This window comes from Epinephelus lanceolatus, chromosome 9 (genome assembly GCF_041903045.1).
Source record: "Epinephelus lanceolatus isolate andai-2023 chromosome 9, ASM4190304v1, whole genome shotgun sequence".
Lineage (NCBI taxonomy): Eukaryota > Metazoa > Chordata > Actinopteri > Perciformes > Serranidae > Epinephelus > Epinephelus lanceolatus.
This window is the reverse complement of record NC_135742.1, coordinates 37650254-37676455: the sequence shown is the minus strand read 5'-3', so window position 1 is coordinate 37676455 and position 26202 is coordinate 37650254. Positions and strand designations below refer to the sequence as shown.

Below are 26202 nucleotides of genomic sequence, written 5' to 3'. Positions count from 1 at the left end.
AAAATACAAATCACTAAATCTACATAAATCTACATTTATATACAGTATTTCTAAATTCCAAAATTTCTACTGATAATAATTTCTGATCATTTATTAGTTAAAATATCTATTTATTTGTTTGCTCATTGATAATTTGGTCCTCCACAGTCATGATGAACACAATATTCCAAGGCAGTAATTTTAATATATGTTGGAAGGACACCCACCACCCTCAATATTCAAATATGCTCATAATGCCCCGAATAATACAGATTAAATGGTCTATGTGATTGTTGATTGTGATAGTATTTGTAGAGTGTTATAAAAATGAGAAAATTATGTGAGTTGTTGATTGGAAAACTTATTATTGTAACACCATACTAATAACACTTACTTAATCAATCATTTGTATTGTGCTGCATGTGTCATTTATGTATAAAGTAGTAGCAATGGTACCTGGTAACAACCTGGTTTATCTGCTTCTCTTGTTTGTGTGTAATTGTAAACCCAAGGGCTGTGGATGTGGTTGTTCTATCAGTTACAGGAGCCCCGTCCTCAATAAGTGTGTCCAGTCACCACTCTCAGCAGACATGCCAAAGCACTGCAGTGAAAAGCTCATACTCACTTTGGCAGTGTGTAGGAACATGTGCTAGTTCATAGTTTTGGACCAGGCTTACGGGGAGGAAACATAAGGACCAGTTTAGGTAATAATAAATGTTCTTGTTAAAGAGTTAACTGTTATGAGAAACACAGATAAAAATAGCAGGCCTTCAGTGACCTCACAACTGCGGGGTTTCCTCAGATAGTTTTACATTCCCTCCACTCACTCAGAGCTGCAAACAGTTAACATTACTTAGTCACAGCCCAGTGCTTAATAATGAGCACTGACAGAGAGAGAAAGAGAAGAACGCAAGAAAGAGAGAGAAAGAAGAATAAAAATAAGAGGGAAAGCAGGCACTGTAGCTGACCTCATTTATTCTATTACCCAGCAGGTCTCCCTCTGTCTGCCTAATTCACTGAATCATGGATCTGGATCGATGCGGTCAATTAAGTCTCATAAATTTCACTGAGTCACAAAAACCTCAAGATATGCTCCCCACCAAAACACAATATACCACTTTCAGGGAATATCTTTATAGATTCCCACACCCAGGTTTCAATTAAATTAAATGCAGTTTAATTATGTTAAGTGCCTGCTCCTGCTTAGATCCATAGCAACTGACCAGTCCTTGATTACAGTGTGACGATGGTGTTGGGGCAAGATGGGGCAGGATGCTGATTTAATCTGACCAAGATGAGGAGGAGGGCTGCTCTGCCCAGCAGCAATCTGGTGGTTAAAATCAACCACACAGAGCCTTCTCCTCCCTGAACAGCGTGTGCCTGGCAGCAGATCCTATCTCCTCCCAGGAAGGGGAACAACACAGTGAGCGTTACCATAGACACAGCTGCTGACGGGGTTACCAAAGAACCCGTATAGGCTTGTCAACCTCTGTATGCAGAGCTCAGGAGCATCCTGAAACGTAGCCTTAGTACCCACTGCCGGCCTAACTGGCAGCTGACAACACTCTGGTGCCTCTGTTTACAGCCCTTAAGTTGTTATAATGGTCTTACAGGTGTTTATACTGTATATCCCTCTGACAGGTTCGGCAGCATGACGTAGTCCTGCTCTTGGAAAGTAAGTTCATCCCTGTAACGCATCAGTTGGAAAGTGTGTTGGAGTGACATGTAGCTTATCAACCACACAGTTTGAGAAATATAGTATATAGTGACAAAGAATGTTATTTTTCCGAGTGTGGAAATGAGGCCACTACTAAAGGGACAGGGCGTGGACACATCAACAAGAACACTGAGGATATAATCCAGGTCAATCCCACAAGAACACGCAGTATTCTCTACCTGCACAATGTAATGTGATGTATATCCATTTTACTAACTTCACTTCTGTTTACTTCCTGTCAGCTCCAAGTAATGTTACCTTCACCTCTGACCTTAGTGATTAATGTGTTTTTTTCACCCTTTAGTTAGGTAATGTTACTTCAGTTTCCACAGTTAACTTTGTACATATTATTAACAGTTTTACCATTGTTTTTTGTAGATAGTGTTTTTAACATAGACTGTAAAAATAACAGATGTAGCTGCCGTGACGTCACCCATCGGTTTGTGGACTCCTGTTCTGAAGCCTCGTTTTTTTTTTTTTTGGTTTTGGAGCCAGGAGTGACCATAGTTGGAGGGTACAGCTGTGGAGAAGCGAGAGGTTGGATCTAACTGAGAAGGCGAGGACACTATTGGCAGACAGCCTGTCACTCAAAGCGGCCCACCCTCAATTATGCATAACTTGGAGCCTTAAAAAATGTAAAGGGTGAGTTCTATAAAAAATTCACCTCTGTAAAGTTTTCATGAAGGGGGAAACTAGCTACAGAGACCAAAATCGTTTTCTGTACCAGGCTGTAAACATGTTTATTTCTGCTTTAAAGTTGGGAATTTTATCATGGTTGTCACTGGGGACTGACTAGCTTCTGGAGCCAGCCCCTAGTGGCCGTTCAAAGAACTGTAGGTTTTGGCACTTCCTTGTTGACTTCGATTTTCAGTCAGAAGGTTGCTGCTTGGTTTTTGATCATTTTCAATGATTACCCCAGTGTCTTAAATAACCGTTAGCGTTGTTAGTTAGTCACTCAGTATAGCACTAGCATTAGCCTGATTTTCAGACCTTGGCTAACATTAGATTGCTATGGCTCTCCTTTACACTTGGTGCTTCAAAGAGCTGCCAAAATGTTAAAGCAACTAGTGTACAACATCTTGCAAAAGCAAGCAGTAAAGCTTCATAGCACTGACTGCCCTCATTAACTTTCTTTAGTGTCTCTTTTTTTTTTTAGCTAGCTAGGCTAGCTGACTAGCTTACCTTGCTATAAAAATGATCAAAAACACTACATACAAAAACAAACAGTGAACACTATAAACTGTGAAACGTGAACTAACTTAAGAATGAAAAAGCACTTTTATCACTAAGGTCGGAGGCAAGAAAGTAAACAGACATTAAGTTAGTAAATCAAATATATGTCCCACTACCTTGAGCAAGTAGAGAATGGTCTCAAGGAGTACAAAAGAGTGAAATCAGCACCTGTTTTATACTGTCTCATTAAAGATTTACAGTGAAGTCTTCACAAAGACACAGTTCAATGCAGAGCTGTTGTACTGTTACACCTGAGTGACCACTTTATATGGATAAAATGTCTTTGTTTGGTGTAGATCTGCAGACTGAGGTGTTGTTCTGAACTCCTTCACTGGGATAAATCAACTGTAGCTACAAATGCTAGCACTCTCAGCTCCATCAATCTGCATCTACTGCCAATCTCCGTTTCTCCCGAGATGTGTACAGTACATCCCATCATCAAAGATACAGCCTCAAGTCCTCCCTGAGTGTATGTATGTATGAATGAATCTATCTGTCTGTCTGTCCATCAATCAGATCTGTCTATCTGAATATCTCATATGGGACATTTTCTACTCTGCCTGTCATAATAACTGAACTCAAATTATCTGCCAATATGCAGAGTGCTATTGCATAAGTGTGCAGTCCAATCATTCTAAATTATTCAACATAAGGCCCGGAAGCTCCACTTTTATATTGATGAGTTAGCATAATTCAGGTGAAGATAGAGGGAGACAGGCTGAATTGAGGTAGATGACCTCAGAAGAATAAAGAATCCTCACTTGGCTGAGCTTTTTATGTCATGTCAGCCAGGCAGACCTAAACTGGACTGAGTGGCCCCAAGGCCAGGCCAGGGAGACCACATACTGTATGCACACACATGCACACACACACACACACACACACACACACACACACACACACACACACACACTGGTTGGAAGGCTGTTTAAAGCAGCATTAAAACCATGTGACACAGTGACTCAAAGCCCGGACTAATTGAATCTCCCATGCACATTTGCCCAGCCTGCCTGGAGCAGAACTTCTGAAGCACATGGATACATACACACAGAGACACACAAACACACACAGACACTGCTCCTCACCCTGCTGAGTTGCTCCAGCAGTCTATGGTTCTGTTCTGAGAGTTCGCCGATGGCCTTGGTCTTGTCTCTGTCAGCCTCCCTCAGCTGGACCTGATGGCGCTCCAGCTCGCCCTGCAGCTGCTGGACGTCCGTCTCCAGCTCAGCCACACGGCCCTCCCACTCCCCCTCTCGACTTTCCAGACGCCGACGCAACTCATGCTTCTCCTGCTCCAAGTGCTGCATGTGGACAAGGGGAGAGGGTAATATCATTAAACCTCGATTTGACTGGATTTGATGTGCAGTAATTGCCCTAATTTTACAAAACATAAGTACCAGTGAAATCACTGAGGGTGAGTGAGAGACGTGACACAGATACTGGTGTTGCAACAGACTTAGACAATTGCACTCAGTCCTTAGAGATACTTCACTTCACTGAAAGTAAAAAAGGTTCAGGACGGCAACTTCATCCCCACAGTAAATGTTGTACTGTACAACAGTTAAGGCACAATCATGTTTTTTTCATCCTTAACTTTTTACCTTCTACGCAAAAGTCCTTCATATGAAAATGTATGATATTAAGAATGACAAAAGTTTGACTATTGCACCATACACCAGACACTGAAGCTTTGTAGCAAAAACAGACTTAAAAAAAAGAGTATCAGTGTCCCAATAAGTGCAACTATAATCGCCTAAAATAGAAACAAGGATATAATATAATGATTTTCAACTGAATCAGTTTCCCTAGCTCCTGGAGTGACAGTTCAGCTAATAGGATGCTTCTTTATATTCTCGAGATGGCGATGAACAGTGGACAGATGCACTGCACCACCAGCGGCTGCCAGAGTTTGGATGGGGGTTGTTATTATGGTTAAGTCTGAGGATGAAGCAGCTGGCATCTGTGTGGCCACTATTTTCATCTCTGATTATATGTCCGAACAAAAGGAGGGATCAGAGAGAATCAAAACAACATCACACAACAACATCAGACGTTGTCGCAACAGGACACCAGGAGCTGTAAAAACATCAATGATAAGAAGTGTTCGATATTAAGAGGCAGCTTATTTCTCTGAGCTGCAACATGAGGATGAATATGGATCAAAGGGCTGAGCAGATGTACAGTAAATACAGTAGGCCCTGGACAGCCATGGGATTAGTCTTTGTGGGTTTTCTCAGGCCACGTGTTGGCTTGAGTGTAGGACTTTGAAAACAACAAGAACAAAAGCTCAACTGTAGAGCATTCATTGTAAACATGCTGTGTGAAATCACTTGGCTGTGATATGATACTGTTACACTTTGAATGACCACTAAGTTTCAATTCACTCTATGCAGGCTAACTAGTTCCCAGATTATAGTACATTAGGTACAGTTAGCTGCCCTACCATAAAAAAAGAAGATCATGCTAGGTGAAATACTCTTTCTGTGGCAGAAAGTGGAGCTCTACAGGCAGCATTTGTTATGATCGTGTTGAGTTTGTTTACATTGTGAAGGCCCAAACCTGACTAAAGGATTATGGCATTTTTAGGACAAACCAGAAAGAGGCCTGGGACAGCATCAAAACTTGACCAAAATCTATTCAAATTAAACAGTTTCCGTAGTTTACCTCTAATTTCTCGTTGAGATCTTTGTGCATTTTCTCATATTGCTTGGTTAAGTCTTGGTTTCTCTCCAGCAGCGCTTTGCCGAGTTTAGCAGCTAAAACCAAGTCTTTTTCCTTTTGACGGAAGAGCGACAGCAAGTCTGCGTTATGCCCCACCGCAGGCGTCTCTAGGTCCGGCAGCCCCTCCTCGTCATCCCGCTCCCCGGCAAGCATGGCCAGCTCTTCCTCCAAGGCCATGCCGAGGCCTCCGGAGCCGGCGTGCCGCAGCGGATGACCCTGAAAGCCGCCGGGCTCCTGAGCGGCGGGGCTGGCCCGGGGCTCCATGCAGTCGCTGTCCAGCTCCAGTGGTGCTGAAACCACGGCAGACGTCTGCAGGTCGAGGCAGAAAGCGGACATCGCCGCCCGGCGGAGGAGAAGCCAACAGATAAGAGCCGACTGATTTCACTCCGGATGAACCCACCCTGCTCCGACAGGGTTGGGCTGACCGGACCGGCTTGTAATCGACAATTCATCCATCATTCTCGCAATGTCGAGCTGGATCCAGTCAGATTGTAAACTGCTGTCTTCTCAGATTCCTCACGTCCCTCTCTCCTAGTTAACCTACCAGCCGCGACTCCAGCTCTGATTGAATCCCAGCAAACACCGCCTCCTCTGCAGCTCACTGACTGGCTGTTTGTTACTGAACGCAGAAAATGTTTTTATCCTGGTATAAACCGCCTCAGTGAGCTCTGCGGAGCGGTCGGTCGGTCAGGGTCAATCCCGCCTCGGGGTCCTGGGTCCCCCATAATGATCGGCCTGTTACACCGGAGGTATTTGCCAGCCAAACAGATGAGCGCGGTCCCGATGCGTTCTCAACCGTTCTACCGTCTTGAATGCGCGTTCCCGCCACGGTAGTGACGCCAGCTGCAACCTGTTACAAACGGCCAGCCCATTGGCTGAAAATGATAGCGCCATATTTTGGTGCTTCTCACACATCTGTGACACCCAGTTAAATGAGCACGTGAAGAGATGGTATGAGACCCGGCTGTTGCCTAAAGTGATGTACCAGCAAACGTCAGTAATGGTAAAGCAACAAAAACCTGTGACGTATGTGAAACCTCAGCAATTTACATTTTGCATAAACCGGTGCTTATAAAAATAGGATGAATATAATTTTCCTGGTTTTATGTGTGACTGTATCAAATAAAAAATATAATGTAGTTACCCTAACATTAAATTACCCACAAAACAGGTGATTTGACACTTGTTTTCGTCTTATTTAGGTTGACTTTAACTGTAAAAAGGGTATTATGTATGTCCAACTCGTAGGCAAAATAAATATTACAGCCAGTAAAGTAATGCAGTTCCATTTTCAGACAGAAATGTTTCTGTTTTGGTAAGGCTAATGTTATTCAGAGCCATGTAACTAACCTCCTTTACTGAGATGAAATGCATGCAGCACAGGTCACGCTAACTTCACTAACGTTAGCCCTAACTGTTAGCATACTCTAGTTAGCCACCAAGACAGTTTCAAATTAGCTAACATGTCTTAGCAGCTAGTACCGTGCCAAGCTGGCTAGCGTTAGTTATATAAAAAAACTTACCCAAACCTGGCGTCATGTCACATGTAAGTATAATTGTCAGTGGAGTCTGAACAGCTAAGTCGCTGCAACCTGGCTCTGACCTTCTCACTTGATAGTGGAATGTGAGATGAGGGTCAAGAAGCTAGCCTTAACCGTATATAAAACAGCTTGTGTGTCATACGTTGGTTTTTGCTAATTAGAGCATAAAATCACGCGTTTCATGCTATTAATAGTCTATTGACACATTCCCTATACTTAAACGGACCCCTTTACCTGAATGTATGCAATACAGGTGTTAGCCTAAACGCTAGCATATTAGCTACTAAGACAAATTAGTTACTATTAGTAGTCAAAAAATTACCCAAACTCATGTAGCATTAATTAAATATTATATTCTGTCTAGTCTGAAAAGCTGAGTCGCTGCAACCTGGCTTCGACCATTCGTCTTTTTTCCGACTTGCCTTGTGACCAAGTGCTATGTGAGGTGAGGCTAGCGGTTAGCTAACGTTAGCCCTAACATAGTACAAAACAACTAGCTAATGTTACTGTCTATACTACCTGAAGCATAATATGTGTTTCATGCTGTTAATAGTTCGTTGATTAATTTCATTTTATATTTGTGTTGTTAATACAGAACACAACCTCAGCGTGGAAAGTAACTGATGTACTGAAATACATTACTGCAAGTGCAATTTCAAATTAGGCTACAATTTGTATTTATCTTTCATTTTTTATGACTCAGATTAGGATTGTATGAGATATGAGGTTAGTGATGAAATTGTATTTAATACACCTGATAGCATGTACCTTCACCAGCCTCAACACTGAAATGCTGTTTACAGAGTAATAAGTCAGAGATAATAATCCAGTAATAATATAACAATACAGTATAATACTCGGAGAGGAGACATTCTGAATAAGGAGTGGCCTACATTTAGTCTGATACTTTAGTACAATTAGCTGATAATAGACTACTTATGTGCTTTTACTACTGTAGCTTTTGTTTTAGTGGAATGCAAATGCACAGGAGAACTCAAGACATAGGTCTTCAGGGGTAATACAATACAGTTCATATGTTATCAGTAGTTAGCTAAGCTTCGTGTTAGTGGTTACTTTCCCAGTAGTCCTAAGAAGAAAGAGAGGCATTAAAAGACACCAGCAGGGCATCAAGTAAGGATCACCTCAAGTCCCTATCAATCTTAGTCCATCAAGTCCTCAAAGGAAATCAAAATGACTTGTCTTATGACATTTAACTAGCCAATACACATACACACCCCATTTTAACCCTGCTGAGCAAATAAATCTCTTAAAGTTATGTTAGGGAAAAGTCCTAATACTAAGTATTACCTTTCTTTCTGTATGTACTATTGATACTGTACGCAACAACCATTTGGAAAAATACCCACAAATTAAATCAGTCCAAAGTCTTATAGAAAACGTTAGCCTTTCCATATCATACATTTCCTTTACAATCACAAGGACTTCACTGGGATATTTACATCCTGGTATTAATACTTTTACTTGGTATATCCCATACTCTGTATTCTCTATTTTGGGTATTGGTGTGTCTTGTTTTGGGTATATTTTTGCAAGTATGTGCAACAGTTAGTTATGCCTGATCTTCACAGGCCATCAGGCTGAAGTTCTGCAGCTCCAGGCTAATTTAGAAAATTGTTATTAATTTCCAGAGCTATAGGTAGTAGAATCTCGTCCCAAGAAGCTAAGCTATTAAAATTGGAACTCTGATCAAAATTGTCCATCGGCAAGCTAGACCTCACTTATTCCAGGATCAAGACAGTACGGTGGAAGTTATCAAATGTATTGGGTGTCAGAATCTTGCTTATTGACGTGTGTGTAGGTTTCATAGTTATCCACAGAGGGAGAAAAGTGAGGGGAAATATCCCAAACTGCTTGCTAACTACATCAAGGGGCTAATTTAGGGTCAGGGCATAAATTAAGTTTTATGGTTACAGTTAGGATTAGGTTTAAATTAGTATGAGTTGAGGTTAAAGGTTAAAGAATTAACATACTGAGTAAAAGCCCTCAAAGATACAGCAATGTGTTTATCCGTGTGTGAGTGGGGGATGAAGGGGTAGAGAGGAGGTTAGGATGTTGGGGGCGGGGCATCGATCATGAATGATTACAAACAAAGCCTCTTGAGCTGATAAAGTGACGGCACAAAAGAAGTGGGTCACAGCCTGCTGGTCCACTGTCGCCTGGCTTCAGGGGCTGAGGGGGCCACACACTAGATAATGGGTGATTTCCTCAGAGCACATCAAAACCTCACTGCTTTGATAAACCGCTAAGCTGAATGAATTTAGCCGCCCACATTATCCCTATTAGTGTAATGCTGCTGCTGTTGAGTTGATTGCAAATACAAGGAAAAACAACAGCCTTTGCAATATAAAAAGAATTACACAGTGTTTTACAGTTTGATCAGTTATTTTTAGCATTTCTATTACAAACAATATTTATGATAACAATTACTGTTGCAATACAGCTGAAACAAACAAGGTTGGATCACAGTTAAATGGAATAAAAAACTCATGAGAGAGCTTTAAATAATAACATTTAGATAAAATACAATGTTGTTATTGTGTAAAGATACATTAGGCTTGTGTCTAGAGTATTCATAAATGGACATCAGTTTACCACGTTGCTTTGCCTCTTTGGATGGAGAACAGCATTACCAACTGGTGTTCATTGCACTTTAATGTAGGCTATGGCTCCCTCTATGGAAAAAAAAAGATATTACATTTACATTCCCCAAATGATGGATAAACAATCACCAGCCTATGTTTAATACACAGCTTTAAAGAGCTGCATAACTCATTACTGATCTGAAAGTTTTGGGGGGTTGCTGAGTTATAATGATAATTGCTATAAAACTGTCACTCAGTGACTTCATGAATAATTGCCAATTACTTAGGGTATAAGATTTGTTTTGATAAATGGAGATTATGGTAAGGATTTGTAAATAAAAGTGTTTTATTTTTAAATATCTGCAGTCATACAGTTGTAACTCAGTGTATTAAGCTTCTGTATTTACAACCAATTACAGACATTTTCCTCAGAGAACATAAACAGCCTTCTGTCTCTGATGCACTTTCAACACCATCAAAGCTTTGTTTGTAAATTTGTGAGTGACTCCCATCCCCTTTCCAAACTGTCTTGTGACCAAATGAGTAAGCCGGCTTAAATTCCTTCAATGAAGCTCCTTTAATAGTGGCAGTTTACAGGAAGTATCTAGAGCAGCGTCTTCCGAGTACTTAGTGTTCTGTGCTTATGTAACATCAACCCTTAGTCATAGCCTGACTCTGCCTTTTTTCAACTAATGCAAGGTTTGACTGTCTGTTATGTAACAAAATCAGGCCCCTTCAAACCTCTAGATTGCAGTATTTCTCTGTGATAGCCCTAACCTCATACCAACATGACAGAACTCACAGAATTTAGAAAGGCTAGCTATTTATATGTAGTGCCGGTGGATGGCAGTGTTTTTACGCTGATATCTCTTCTAGCTTGTAGCAGCTACTGAAGAGGTACTGCTCTGTCTGATCATGGTTTCCCCCTAATGATACTTTCTAACATTGCTATACTGTTTGGTATATTTTTTCTATATTAACCATTATTTTGCAGCAAAAAACAAAAATGTTTGTGAGATTATCATAACTTTGCTGCCATACTGCAGAAAGGTTGGGATTGTCAACAGAATCTGAAGTGATTTAGATGTAATTAATTCTAGTATATTACATTACAGTGAAATCCTTTTGGGAACATCCAGTGAAAAGAATTGTAATTTTCCATCTTTACTTCGGAATTAAACTGGGATTTGCTCTAGACACATACACCACCTTGTTGCTAGGTAACATCATTATGATGCCTCTGCCTCAACCCAGTACTCCAAATCACGATGAAAATGCAACACTTTTCATACTGATTTCAAACACTTAGATATGACATTTAGTGTAAACTGTTTTTAATTTTATTGCTTTCACATGTGACCTTTCACTGTGAGCTATAGGAAAATACATGCAGACTTTAAGAAGCTAATTTTTTACCTTAGTAGTGGTAACCTGTAACAGCAGGCCTAGTTTTACCTTTGCATTTACTATAGATGCACAACAAATTATACAGTTGCTGTGAAGGTTTAATAAAATGTCAAGCTGAAAAAAGTCGCATAACCTCTAGCAACACGCTGCGTTATGTAATAGCATAAGCCAAAAGCAGGTTTTATTTTATGAATAATTACACTTTTTTCTCAAGGATACTTAAGGGTTGATTAGAAAACTGCTTCTCTCTGGACAGATACTATGTTGCATTAGGTATCACTGGCAGAAACACTGTTTCTGTGGCAGGTGATGACCTCATCCTGGGCCTGTGTGGGGAAGTCTTTTATTGAGGGCTCTTCCTGTATCTGTGTTTGTCCAGACACAGATTTCTCTTCAGATTACAGTAACAGATCTGCTTGTCTGAATCAGAGACATCTAAAATAACTGAGCTACAAGAAAGGCATAATGCACAGGATTCATGGAGCAAAGAGACAAAGTCAGTCAAATCCTGACAGTGAGGAGGATGTGTAGAGGTGGAAGGGAAATAGTGGAGGTGTGATCTGACTCCAGGCCAGCGTATGGGGCAACTCTGGCCTGGCCTTTGGTACAAAAACACTCATGTTGTACAAGCACAACTAAGACAAACGTGTTCACACGCCCTCCTTAACAGTCATAAAAGTCTAAATAAGAACTAGTCAGAAAATTAGTACTGCTCTTGTTGTCTCTCGGCCACTAATTACTCTAACACTCATTGATTGTACTGTACTATGCTCTCACCTTCTGAGTATTTTGTCCCTTCTGCTGTGCTGATGTAGTACTGCTTGCTAGGTTAGGTTCTGCCATCTGTTACTGTATGTGTAATCTGTCACTCTGTTTGCGTGTGTGTATGTGTTTGTGTGAGTGTAGTTTGCAAGTCAGTATCACAGTGACGTGTCATTTGGCTTACATTAGCATAAAAAACAGAAATTGAGGTGAACCTAGTGTGTCAGACACAGGGGACCTTGTTAGTTGTGACATGACATGTACTGTGCTACTGTTAACCCTGGTGCAATATTATTTCAATATGTTTTGTTACATTGTTGGTTTAGCAATGTTTAGTGCTCCTATTGCAGGCAATTGTAGAGTCAAGGGTGAAGGGTTGTAATTGACATTTTGGCTGTACAGGATTATGATGTATGATAGAAGGCATCCGTACACTGCTGTTAAGTCTTGAGCTTTATCTAACAGCAAAAATAACACATTTCTAACTATAAAATAAAATTGAATTAAAAATATAAGTGAACATTTTAAAGTGTGACAGACTCAAAGATTCATAACTGTTATCTTCTTGGGCACAGTTTTATTCAGAGGATTATGCTATTCAAGAAAAATTCTGCGTTGAAGTTACACTGGCATGTTTCTTTAAGCAGGACCCTCTTTTTACTTGCTCTTGTTGTTGTTTACTTGTAGATGAAAGCAGAATTCTACTGTACCATTTTTGTCCTGCCAGTTATTAGATTGCATTGCTTCTGCTCATTTAGGGGAGGCTTAGTAGGGGTCATTGTGCTTAGTCACTAATAAGCTGCACAATTTAAAGAGTCGTTAGTAACTGACATGAACCTACTGTAAGTTTGCAACTATTGGGAGCTGGCTGTTAACGCAGTGTGTCAAGCAGCATACATTAGTGTGATTAGTGACGGCTGCTGCAGTACGGGGGGAGGAGGGGGGGGGGGGTGGTAAGGGTAAGCGGGTGGCAGAGAAGAGAGAGAGAGGGTGGGAGCTTCCTCTCACTCTCTACAGTATGTGATCACCGGTCTGCTGCATTACTCCACAATGCCATTTCTCTGTAGTTCTCCGCTCCCTCCCTCTCCCCTTCACTCTATCTCTCTGTAAGCAGTAATCTCCAGTCGCTCTCGCTGCCTCACAGCTTTCTGCCCTGCCACAGCACATCTCTCTCTCCCCTCAGCTCCACTCTCTCCCCAGTGAGGATGACATCCCCAAATTTGATGAACCAGCGAAGCTCTCATTCTGGCTGGTGGCTTCCAAGGGAGAACCCACATGAACGGGCTTACTGGACGAGGAGGTGCCGCGTCTAAGGAGCTTCGTAGAAAAGCTGTCAGCTGTAGCAGTCTCTGAGTAAGTGCTCTACTATTTTCTTACAATACTGCTGCCATCAAAGACAGGGAAGGGAATGAGGGTGATGACTTGGTCGGGGAAAGAATAAAAGCAGTGTGTTTGTTTTACAGCTCTGAACTGCTACAGTGCATTGTTATTTTCTCCTTGTCAGCATGTTGGACCTATTACCTGAGTGAGTGATTGATTGACTGACACTACAGCTGAGGATTTATGCAGCAATGAGATAGCAGTGGTAGCAGTGAGCTTATGCAGCAGCTGTATCTTGTCTATCAGGAATGAGCGCTATTCTTGGTCACGACACTGAATTGCTGTGTCTTTTGTTTGCCCATCTCTCTTCATCGCTGTACTTACTGTAGCATACACTCATACAGATGGCTATCACTCCGTGGGGTGGCGTTTAAACTCTGCACTGTTTGTACATGGTCAAAATGAGACCATGCATGCTTTTCTCAGAAATCTGAATAATCTATACCAAGACTGAGGAAGTTTGAGACAAAGTTTATCTGAATGTTCATCATGCAGGGATTTTCCTCATAATCTCAACTCACTTTAAGTCCCCAGATGAAAAGGTGATGTAGTAGCTGGCGTTGAGATTCAGTCAACAATACAAAGTCAGTTTGAAAAAGTATGACAAGATAAAGACTGTGGTTGGAGGAAAGTATCTCTATGGTAACAGCAGGTTTTGCCAAGGGTGGAGGAGAGGTGAAGGAAGCTTGCTGCTTCTTGCTGGCGCCTATTCAGCTGGATCACAAATTACAGCACTGACAGGACTTTTCATGCAGAACAAAACTGAATATTAATGAAGAGATTGTGGGAGAGACAAAGAAAACGATAGACAGATGGACCGATAGATGAGAGTAGTATATACAGCAGTATTATGTACAACAAGCAGGTTATGTGATTCATGCTTAACGCAGAGCATGGTTTAGAAGTTACCCAGAATGTGTAGACTATATTCATTATATAAATGGTTAAAAGTTTGCCGGGAGGAGTGTGCAGTCACATCTGTTGGTGTTTATTTTAAAGTGTGTTTACCTGATTGTGGAGGCAGACCAAATTGGTGGTAGATGGAACAGAGAAATGAGAGGCACCTGTGCCTAGTCAAAAAGAAACAAACTCTCTGCTGAACAGATCTGTCATCGCTAATGTGAATTTTGATGTGAGAGATAGAGACCGAGAGAGAGAGAGCTCTACTGCTCCATATCCTCAAGTGTCATTTTCCCAAAAGCCTCCTTCAGAAGCCCACACTGATCCTCTTTGTCATTTGGATTTGTGATATAATGATGGACTGGATTTTTGAAGTGCTTTCCCAAGTGCCCAGCATACTTTTATAGATTGTGATACTCTGTCACCTCGACCACTACAGCATGCATCGGTGCCAGAGCACTCAGGTCTGTAGCTTTGGTGGCCACAGTGACAATCGCCATGCAACAGCTGTCATTAGAGAGCTGAGGAATAATACCAACTAATTATTGATTAAAGGCCAAATGAGCCTTTAGTTGACTAGGTTAACACTCCTTCTATTGCAACACATTTTAGGGTAGATGTTTCCTTGAATAGCTCATATAATAAAATGTAGTTATTTCTGACCAATGTTTTTGTATTCCTTTGAGTGTGTTGGTGCATCAACCATCAGACCATATGGATAGGAAACTCATGTACCACTTGCAGCATCTTCGTCGTCGCTACACCTATGTTTAAACTGTGCACAATTTGTTCTTCTAACCACTCTAAAAATATTTTTTAAAAAAGCCTATTCAAAAGTATTCAAATGCATTGAGATATTCACATGCATGAACTGTGCTTACATCTGCAATTGCACTAGGCCTATAATGCGCCTCCAAAAACACAGCGCTCTAATATCAAGCTCAGATTCCATGGATGAGGCTGCATTTTCAGATTGGTGTAGGTTAACCTCCCTAATCTTCAATGCCTGTGGTGTTTAGCAGGAAACCAAGGAGCTGGAAAACCATGTTTGAATCAGAGAAATGCTGCAATGGCAGAAACCTGAAGCGCTCTGTCTGTCTTCCATGACTGAGGTGTTAGTAATTTATTGTTGTCATGACAATAGGCACCAAATGTCTTAATATATGTGGAGGAGATGGGCTGAAAGATCAAACTAGAGGGGAGTAGATGGGAGAAGGATCATGAGCTTGTTTTTGGAGAAGAATCTATGCCACTACAGTGTTGCAGCAGGTCTGTGATTCACCGCTGCCTACAGCCCATACAGTAGCACTGGCCCCTGGTCACCCTGCAGACTGAATCTAGAGCAACATCATGACTGGGATGCAACCTCTCTCCACTCTCCTCCTCTTCAACAACTCTGACTCACAGACCAGCACACATTATTCAACCCACGAAAAAAAGGGCTTCTGGATTGAGTTGGAAGCCACTGTTCCTCTGAACGTTCTGTTGTTGATGAGCTCTCATAAGCAAACAGCATTTGTGTAATATTTCTGATTGCAGGCACTGTCATTGTATTGCTTACCTACCAAATGTAGGACTGCTTTCTGGAGTTTCTGGAACATATACGTTTTGTTTCAGTGATAAGAATAAGGGAATGTTCGGCAAACACAGATAGGCCAGCTCAGTGGTCAGACTGTCTTTCCTGTAGTTGTAATGAGCTTTTTAAAGTATAGTTATTAGTAATTGCTTTCAGGGAGCTAATTATTGCAGAGGAGGGGCCCAGCTGCACAGTCTGTTAGCTCAGCTCATTATGGGCAGTCAGCTAGCACTTGAGTCTGGGAGGAAGACAGCCAGATCTGAGTCCCATCTGGTGCCTCATGCTAGGATGGCACCATGTAAGCACCAGCTCTACCACTGGCTGGTTGTTGTGGAAGTTCTCCACATTGTTGAGAAGTATACACTAACAACACAAATCATGCAGTGATGTTGGTGTCTCAGGAGAAGATACAGATGTATGAGATTCATTAGTGGGTGCGAGCTCTAAAAGCCACCATGTGACAAAACACTCTCATGAGTGAAAATCTTTGGGGATCACACCTGCAGGATTGAAATGGCTTCTCTAACTACCTTGCTACCTGGTTTCAGAGCAACAAATACAAACAGGACATTTTGACATGTCATCTAAACCTGACAGCCACTGATGTAATGTGCACACAAGCTGAAGAGCAGCAGGTCGCCTGAGAAAGCTTACCTCAGCTAACACTTTGCTCATGCCATCATCAGTCATGACAAGCCACCTGCTCATGCATCATGTCATGCTGCTGAAACTGGAATACCAGGCAGTATTGTGATGCAGCCTAGGCCCATTCTGTGTGGCCTGCTGTGTTACTGAGCAACTCAGCCCTCAAATGACCCTTGAAGCATAATGATTACATCAATGACATTTCTGGGCAAATATTAGCGAGCACCAGAGTCATCTCTGGAGACTCATAATATCCGTTGTTCACGTGCAATGTCTGCTCAGCTTTTTTTGTTTTGTTTTTTTGACACAGCTGCTAACATGTGATCTCCTGGGCAGTGATGGTTATGTCCTGCCAGTCACAGACAGTAAACACAATAGACAAAAAAGGGAAACAGATATGGCAATTTGCAGTCATGCAGCAGTAAAACCATATAGCAATCCAGTTGAATCCTAATGTTAGCTGAGCTTGAGTTGAGCATGTTACTGTAGGGAGGAGTGGGAGGTGAGCCTTTGCTTTTAATAGACATTCTCCCTGTGTCGCTCATTCTTCTGCCTGCCTCTTGATCACAAAAGCTGCCAAATATATCCAGCGGTGGTAAAAGAAGCTGTTGTGTGAATACAGGCAGGCTATTTATAGTCTCTGTTAAGCTAGGATATGAGCGCATATTTGGTCAGCGCAGTATGGATCTCCTGTGAACAACATACTTTATCTGCTATTCATCTGTGTAGTCATGTTACTGTGTACATGGAGTCTTAAGTGCTTGATTGCTAATTGCTCTTCTTGGTATTAGAATCGATATTACAATTTGGTTTTGAAATGTATTTAATAAGGGTGCATTTGCTTGATTAGCTATTAGAAATGAACATGGATGTATCTAGTTTTGATTGCAATACACACAACTGTGATCTGGGGTCTTGGTATCCCTTGTTTACTTGTTTAGTGGGTTAACATTTCGATACAGAGATTCTAAAGCATGCTGTGACTTTAACTAGCATCAGTACACATATAGAAGGTAAATTATTCCAATCGACAGACAGAATTCTGTCTGATCTTTACAGTATGATTATAAAAGGTTAAGTGTTTTACATAAGATCAGTGAATCAGCCCTTCAGTTTTCATGAGAGGTTGTGCATAAAGACTGTTTGCCATCATGTGTCTCTTCCTGCTCTCTATCTCCCCATTCTCTCTTCACGCTCTCCCCTCCTACAGATTAGTGACTACATCCCACAAGTTTCTAGTTAAGACTGCCTCCTTTGGAAAAGCATCATTAAAAACACAAAACAGCCTGAATTGCCGGACACATGTCACAGGTATTACTCTTCACATGGTAAGAGTTTGTTTCCAGAATGAGCTAAATCAGCCATCTGTTTGTCAGTTTGTCCCGGCGCTGTAGCTGAGCTGGAGTGTGTGTGTGTGTGTGTTCATGTATTTTAGTATTCCACGTCACTCTCTGACTCTTTGCAAGAAATGAAGCCTTCTTTGTGGCATGAAATCTGTTATAGTTGTACAGGCTTATTAATCTTTATCAATGTTATCTTAATGTCTGTTTTGTTTAGTGACCTCCATCAACTATTTTGATTTGATTTTCCAGAAAGATGTGTCTGTCCTCTGTGGTAAAGATAATCTTTTGTGGATTTGCTGCACTGGCTGGTTAGTGGGATTCAAACATTAAGTACTGACTTTATTTATTTTGCCTTGTTATTGTAACAAAATACTAAACATAGGATTCAGAATGTGGTTCAGCATATTCCACCCAGCAGCTTGCAGTGATGTTAAATATGGACTTGACAACAATAGCTGAACCACTTCACCACCTCCATCCCACCAGAAAGCATAAATTTAGATACAACAAGCGCAAACTGTCCTGACGTGAAGTGTTGTAAGACTTCAGGGTAATGAAGTCAGTATAATTCGAAACTTAACCTCTTGATGTGAAGTGTGAAGTGCCCAATATCATAATGTCACCCAAAAAAATTGCAAAAATCTACGAGCATCTGCTGGGTTAGAGAATACACTAAATAGTGGAGATGTAGTTCCTTACTTCAGGCCTGTCATATAACTAGGGTTGCAAATTGCAAGCAGTTTCCTTTATTATTTATTAGTAACATTAACAATCAATTAATCAATTAATACTTAATACTACTAAAAAAAAATGTTTCCTTCAATCAAAGCTCACAGCATCGTATTGCATATTTTCCATAGAGTACTCAACGGGCCGAAAAAATTACAGATAAAACCGAACCAGTCGGACCCATGTGAGTGTAGCGGTTGTGTACTCTCTCTTGCGTTGTGTATAATCACGAGAAACATCAGTCATGAAGCACTGTTGGCACCCGCCGTTTATTTCTGCATCTGGCAGAGGAAATATTTTCACAGTCAGTCTTGGCCTCATTCATACACGTGCTCTCACACAGGGAGACAGCGCAGCCAAAGTGTTCTTAGTTTTTACAATAAACATAAAATACACAAAAAGCGTACCTGGCAGAGGAAATATTTTCAGTCAGTCTTGGCCTCATTCATACACGTGCTCTCACACTGGGAATATCAAATAAAAAAGGAGTGCAAGTTAGCTAAACCCCGAGTTATGCTAACCACGTTACACACAAATAATTAAAAACACTGTCAACTTTTACGGAAGGACGTGCTCAACCGATCGGGAGCTCCAGTCTTACAAAAGGTAACATACACAACCCCTTAGATATAAAGTTAAGATAATTAATAGAAAATAATTACGGAGCTGATAACATGTGCACCTGCCAGGGAGACAGTGCAGCCAAAGTGTTGCTATCTTCCGGGGTACATGACCCTAGTCTGCAGGGGTGTTGTGTTCACTGACCATAAAATAAATGAGTTTCAGAGAAAGTAAAATAAAGCAGTGTGAGCCATGGCAAGTGGGATCATACATACTGTATACTAACTCTGTTACATGAGCTGAAGCCCGAACACAGCCCAACCAAGATCATCACATGAAATAGTGAGCCCAAGCCCAACCCAGGCAAGCCACATAGTGTTCACTTTTTATATTTTTTATTTATTTATTAAAAAAAAAAAAAAAAATCTGCAGCTCGAGCCCTACCTGACCTGGTCTATCAGTGCACATGTTTAGCCTGAGCCTTGTATGACCCATCAGGCTAAGGATGAGATTGAGAACTCTAATTCTCTGACAGCACTGCATCGTCTATAAAACATATAACAATGTAGAGCCCTAGATATATGAAATACATTGAATATAACCGAATGCTTCGCTTTGTCCACTTCATTTTCCAAAGTCGTAGCCGTGACGGACCCCAAGTTGGCTGCCTTGTTATAAAATAGTCATTGTCACTGAGACATGCTAGTTACAGTGTAGGCTCTATATACAGACTCTACATTCAGTGAATGTAGAGTCTGTAGGCAAACCCCGGAGATCTTGCCTCCGGAAGAAGAGCGGAAGAGCCCTGGTTTCCAGTTGTAGGCTGTTTGTAGTCCGCGTGATATTGGCCAATCACGTTTGAGCCGGCTGCAGTTGTTGCCAGATTAAACGGTCCGTGCGGTGAACTAACGAGGCGGAACATAATTGGCGTCACTGCAAACTGGTTCAGCATATTTACTTATATATAAATGGAAGTCGGAAACGGAAATTCGCCTCCTCCGCCCAAATCAAACCGGAATGCCCAAAAAGCGGGGGTCTGCCCATATGTCTATGGTCTGCCCCCAGAGGCTGTATAATACAGCCGATGGGTTCCGAGAATGGTTACAATGTAACAGGAGACCACACTGTTTATATTTCAGAATCAGATCTTGACTTCATCAACTAAGTTTCACATGTTCGATCAAATTCTTAATGACTGATTAATCAATCGTTAATTAACCGTTATCTTCCCCACATACAACCCATCATTAACCTATGTTTTTATCAGCAACATCTGTCTCTTAAAGGTATACTATGCAGGATTGTCAGTTACTGTTTGTAACTGACAATCCTGTGAAGTGAAACTGAAAGTAAAAGCAGATTCACTCTCGTCTGGCATTTACCCTCACTGTATTTGTGTTTTTATGGCGCTGTGTCTCTTTGATGCCTGCTGCTTACAGTCTGGCACCTGATTGCTGCCTTTTTATAATAACTGACCATACCTGATTGCTGTGGTGATACACGCCCATAAACGTCTTGGACATAGAAAATTAGAAGAAAAGTCTCAGCAGAAAAATACACCACCATGCATTTCTAGTAAGTCATAAGTGAAGGTTAAACGAGATTACTTCTGTATGAGTCTATGCATTGCTTTTTAGAAAAATCCTGCAAAGTATCTTTAGTTTTGTTGTAAATGGAAAATCATTTTGAAATTATCTTGTGATTGTTTGCAGTAAGGCTGGATTCCAGCACAATGTTGACCCATTGCTTTTACTGACTCCAGCCTCATGTTATAGCACTGTGTTGTTGAGAGCGTGTGTCTGCATGCTGACTGTGTGTTAGTGCTGCCGTACACTAAGTGCTGTGACTGTGTATCTGTGGCTGTGGTGCCAGCCCTGCTGTTTTCCTGGTTTCCAGTGCTCCTCAGGCCCTGTAATGCTGTAACGGCACATCTAATTGTATCATTAATCGCTACCATTGACATGTCTCACCAATGATATGGGTGCACTTGCAGACGCAGACACACAAACACTAGTGCATTGTTGCTAATATTTTTGTTAGTATTTTAGACAAAAAGAAAAGATGTCCTTAACTCAGCTACACTGTGTTAAGGACGACACAAAAAAATAAATATAAATACACACACATATATATATATATATATATATATATATATATATCTATATATATATAGATAGATAGATAGATAGATAGATAGATAAAACTATAGATATATGTACTCGCATCCATGGGTCCAGAGACTCATTAAATTATACTTAATTGTTAGATAAAAGTTAGGTCCATGCTATGTTCTTGTTTCCAGGTTGAGCAGGAGATCTCACTCGTCCAGAGGAAGATGTCTGACCTTGAGTCAGTGCTCCAGCAGAAGGATATAGAGTTGAAGGCTTCAGAGACTCAGAGGACCATCCTGGAACAGGACCTGGCAACCTACATCACAGAATGTAGTGTGAGTAGCCATGTAGCTACTGCAAAGAACACATATTTATTAGAAATCGTCTGCTAATGGGTTTTGTTAAAACTGCAGGAGATTTATTGATATGCTATAATTTTGGTCAACAAAATATCAGAAACACCTGTCAGCATAAAACAATCCAATTCAACAGCACAGCCTCATAAAGTAGAATCATCAGTTTAAAAGATTTCCAACAAAAACGTCAGATTATAACCACTGCAGAGCTGTTGTGTTGGATTGTATTTAGTTTTAGCTGGGTGTATCCAGCAACTGACTGAACATATATGTTTGTTCTGGTTTCAGAGTCTAAAGCGCAGTCTGGAACAGGCCCGTATGGAGGTGTCACAGGAGGATGACAAAGCTCTGCAGCTCCTCCATGACATCAGGGAGCAGAGCAACAAGCTTCAAGAGATCAAAGAGCAGGTAGGACGTCATTTTGGGTTTCAACAGGCTAATGGGTTTAAATACATGCTTTTTACTCCAAATGTTGTGGGGTCATAACTGAATCAAGGCACAGTAAGGCAGACCACTGATCTAACATCATAGTTAAGACTGGCTGTGAGACACTTCTAGGAGAGACACTTTGTTTTGGACAGGAAGAAGATGAAATGACCTCTCTTTGATAGCAGAATTTTTCTTGTTTTGACTCAGTATTTATTCACTTAGATGGATATTTGCATTGATGGGTGTACTGTGCTGTATGTGATGTTTAGAGCAGAAATATCAGAAGGATGTTTTAGAAAAGAAGCAGTTTAGGAGTATTTGATAATAGCAGTCACATGGAGCAGGTCAACACAACAAGGCTGAGTGTGTAGGGTGTGAGTGTTAATTACAGAAATTAGATGATGTTGGATCCTCAACACTCTCCGTGGGAGTGCTGTCAATATAATATTAAAAACTGACAGCATGTTCAGAAATGCCTTATATTGCAGTACCCTATTAATGTAAATAGGTGTGTTATTATTGTCACTTTTTTAATACTTGAACCTTTTTATGACATAATGATGCAGGTCATCTACAGTGTAGAAGATTTTCAATATTTTAGGATTTTAAGGGAAAGAAATAACTTAATATATAAATATTTGCAAGAAAAAGCAATGCACCACATTTTTCAGACTAAGTTAGTTATACATTAGGTCATCCTCTGTATAAAATGTCAAGTCTGTATCAAGTATCTGCTTGTGAATCTCTGGAATCAGGAATACTATTAATGGAAACAGAGACGGGAGCTTTACTGTACATACAGCCCTTGATTACTGAAATCAAATGTGATGAGCGTGTGGCATGTATGAGTGTCTGCATGTGTGTGCATATATTTCAGCATGTGTGTCAGCACCACATGACCAAGTGTTGCCAACTGTGAGAATGAAGCTGTTACAAGATTGACAGTTTAGAACAACAGATAGAGAGCATGAAAAATCATTTCCCTGGCATTATGCACCATTTTTTTTTTTAAAAAAAAACAGGTAATAGAAAAGCAACCTGTTTTTCTCAGCCTACACTAGTGCTGGTTACCAAGCGCAGAATACATTGTGCAACGGTTGCTATGGTGATGAGAGCCATATACCTACGAGTGAAGAGAGCACTGATGCAGTGGGCAGGCTGTCGTGATGAGGTGCTCGGGCCTTAGCTCATACTGTTTGAGAAACAGAACATCACTTGATATGCCACCCAAAAATGAGTGATGTGTGTTAGATGGACGCATTCTGTCCTAAATAGAGCTTTCTTTTATTATCTCTTATCTTAACAAGGTGAGGAAGTGCATACACATACCTTTGCTTGGTAGAACACACAAATTACCAGCATCAATTAATCCTAATTTGGTTGCAGTTCAAAAATGCATTTATACAACACAGTATTATATAACAAGGGTTCATGAAATTAAAAAGGACCTTGGAATTGATCTGCTGCTCCTCGGCAAGAGAAACCAGTTGAAGTTGTCCAGGCATCTCTGCAACTGTGTCTCCTAGAAAATGATTGTATATTACTAAATTGCATTCATAATTACATTGTGGTAACAACAGCAGCTCTGCTTGGATTATGTTCAGAGACAATGTCTCCTAAACATTACATTTCTGTACAGCACTGGTCTAGCAGGGAGGTGGATATGGTGGACATACAAAGTTCAGGACTGTGACACTATAATTCTGGGTTCACATCCAAATTCTGTCTGTCGTTATGTTTAGGCAACAAAAAAGCACTTTGGTTAAGGTTAGTGAAAGATTGTGAATGCTAGACTGGTGAAGCTTCATATTAACTCCATATAAACTTTTGAATTCACTTTTATTGAATACAATTTCACACAAAACAAGAACTGTGAATTCTGTCTCTTATCACTTACAGTGGAGGCACATTAGACACATTTCTATGTTCATATGGGCACCTGACTATTGTTTTAAGACTTGAAAAATTGAAAACCTGTCCTTTAAAGCTACATTGGTAACTTATGAAAAGAACTTTGTGTCACATTTGCTGAAACTGTCACTATATCCCACTACCTCTCATTTCTCATTTTACAGCTAAACAGTACACTAAAATATGTTTCCGAAAATATTTGAGGTGAGAAATAGGCAATACGGGTATAGAATCTTAATTCAAATTTGATCAGCGCAGTTCACACGCAGTGATTGACATGATTGACAGCTGCTTTCAAGACTCCTCGACTCTGAATGGTTGTTTTCATTCACATGCAGCAAGGCCATTAGAAACACGACAATGTTATAGAGTAGGCAGAGGAAATGACAGATTATTTGTCTAACTTTGTGCTGTGTGAAAGAAGTGACAGTTTTAGTAAATATGTTTTTTTTAATAGAAGTTACCAACTATAGCTTTAAGGGTTGGAGGTGGGATAAAAACTGCCTCCCTGATTTTTCTCTCCTGTGGCTGCATGTCTTTCCTGTGTTGATAAAGTGAATGGTACAAATGGTTAGGGGAGCACTTTTAGACAATCTCTCATCAAGGCTTGAGGTTGTGCACATGAAAAGTGCAGAAAAATTTAAAAAGGAAGCTTGACAGAGAAGGTCAAATCCTGTCTACTTTGTCACCTACACACACCTGGCCAATTACTGCATTAAGTGGCCATGATTGTCAGATTGGGTTACCAAAGTGGCTTTTGGTTTTCCCAACCAGTCTATGTTACCTGTCCAGCTGTTCTCCAAATAAAGGTCAAAATTTGTTTGCCACGAGTCTGTCTTCAGGCACAAGTTAAAACTAAATTCTATCAGCGGAATATTGATAAGACTCCTCCACCAGGATAATCAGGAGGTGTGGGTAAAGGTTTGTGTTGTTCAACAGCTGTGAGACTGTGGTTTATCCGAACACATTGTAACTGGATGTGTATAAGTAGTGGGAGTTAAAAATAACAAGCAAAGCAACCCTTCTATGGATAAATTATGAGTAGAGCAAAATGATTATAGTCTGTATCTTCATAGTTAGTTTGCTGCTCAGGCATATTATCTGGCTCTGTGTTCCCATTGGTGCCTCACAGCAGGGTATTAACGCCAGCTAAATCCAGCATTTCATCTTGAAAAGCATCTGTCTCCCACGCTCTGTCATATGACTGCAGTGTTTATCATTTTCATGCAGAAACCTTGCAGTGTTGGATCAACAAACAGTAGAGATTGGGGATAGATTCATTTTCAAAGAAAAGCATTCTGTGCCAAAACCGTTACGACCTGAACACATGCAAAGAAACAGTTTCACCAAAAACTATGGAAAACGACACTGCTCCAGTGTGAACACAAAAAAAGGCTACAGGGTGTGACACTTGATGGGGCATCATTGTATGCGTGTATTGTTTATGTATGCATGCATAATCAAGCACACTGGATCTAAGTGAGAGGACAGGTCTGCATTTTTATAAATTCTGTTAGTAAGAGGGGGAACCCAGTAGCTCACCTAGAACATTCCCCTAATGCACTAAAGACAGTGGTCTGGGTTCAGTTTCAGGAGCCCTTTGCTTTCAGGTCTGTCTTCAGCTGTCCTGTCAAATAAAGGCAAAAAAGGGCTTTTAAAATAAAATAAAAAGTTCAATTCATTAACAAAAGCAGACTTAAAGGACCATTGTGTAGGATTTAGTAGCATCTAGAGGTTGCTCACTGCAATTAAGTGAATACCTCTCTGCTCACCTCTCTCCTTTTGAGCGTGTACAAGAACCTATGATGGCCCTCGTGCAAAAAGGCCCTATCTAGAGCCAATGTTTGGTTCATCCACTCTGGGCTACTGTGGAAACATGGCAGTGTGAAATGGTGGACTCCATGACTCCATCACTATGTAGGTGTGAAGGGATCTTTTAATATTTGCAATCAGTGTTTCTGACCAAAACCAAATATGTTTGTTCCTCTAGAACATTTGCAGAACTGATCATGTATTATTTACAGCCATATCTGCTTTCAATCCTGCATGTTTTTTCCCTTTATTATGGCATTGGTACTATTCCTGGAGCATTACCTTAGTTAGTGTTGGTATGCCGGTGAAGCTTCTTTTGACATGTCTACAGTTGACAACAATAACAGCAGATTCCCAACATCAAAGTCACAGTAATGTTTGAATCAATATGTCCTTGATTTCAGAGAAAAAGCGAGTTTTCATTTTTCTGCCTGACTCGTTTTTAAACAAGAGCCCTGTAAAAGAGTCATAAGTATACACTGCATA

The 26202-nt window shown here is 40.7% G+C and overlaps 2 protein-coding genes across 18 annotated transcripts in view; one reads left to right on the top strand and one right to left on the bottom strand.

The window, feature by feature from the left end:
• Positions 1-6671, bottom strand: part of bicdl1 (BICD family like cargo adaptor 1) — a 31737-nt gene extending 25066 nt beyond the window's left edge. For all 3 annotated transcript variants that reach the window (XR_004501366.2, XM_033620431.2, XM_033620432.2), the window contains exons 1-2: positions 5594-6671; positions 4015-4230 (exon numbers count right to left, since the gene is read on the bottom strand). Coding sequence is in view for 2 of the 3 variants with exons in the window: in XM_033620431.2 (XP_033476322.2) it covers positions 4015-4230; positions 5594-5986 (609 nt within the window). In the remaining variant the exon portion in view is untranslated. The remainder of the gene's footprint in view (positions 1-4014; positions 4231-5593) is intronic.
• Positions 6672-12973: 6302 nt separating this feature from the next.
• The window catches only part of citb (citron rho-interacting serine/threonine kinase b), a 56358-nt gene continuing 43129 nt past the window's right edge, over positions 12974-26202 (top strand). For 10 of the 15 annotated variants that reach the window (XM_078170953.1, XM_078170951.1, XM_078170945.1 and 7 more), the window contains exons 1-4: positions 12976-13316; positions 17675-17775; positions 21400-21543; positions 21853-21972. In XM_078170953.1, coding sequence (XP_078027079.1) covers positions 17767-17775; positions 21400-21543; positions 21853-21972 — 273 coding nt within the window. In that variant the 5' untranslated portion in view covers positions 12976-13316; positions 17675-17766. Of the gene's footprint in view, positions 13317-17674; positions 17793-21399; positions 21544-21852; positions 21973-26202 lie in introns of all 15 variants that reach the window. The other 5 variants (XM_078170949.1, XM_078170942.1, XM_078170944.1 and 2 more) reach the window with 3 other exon arrangements.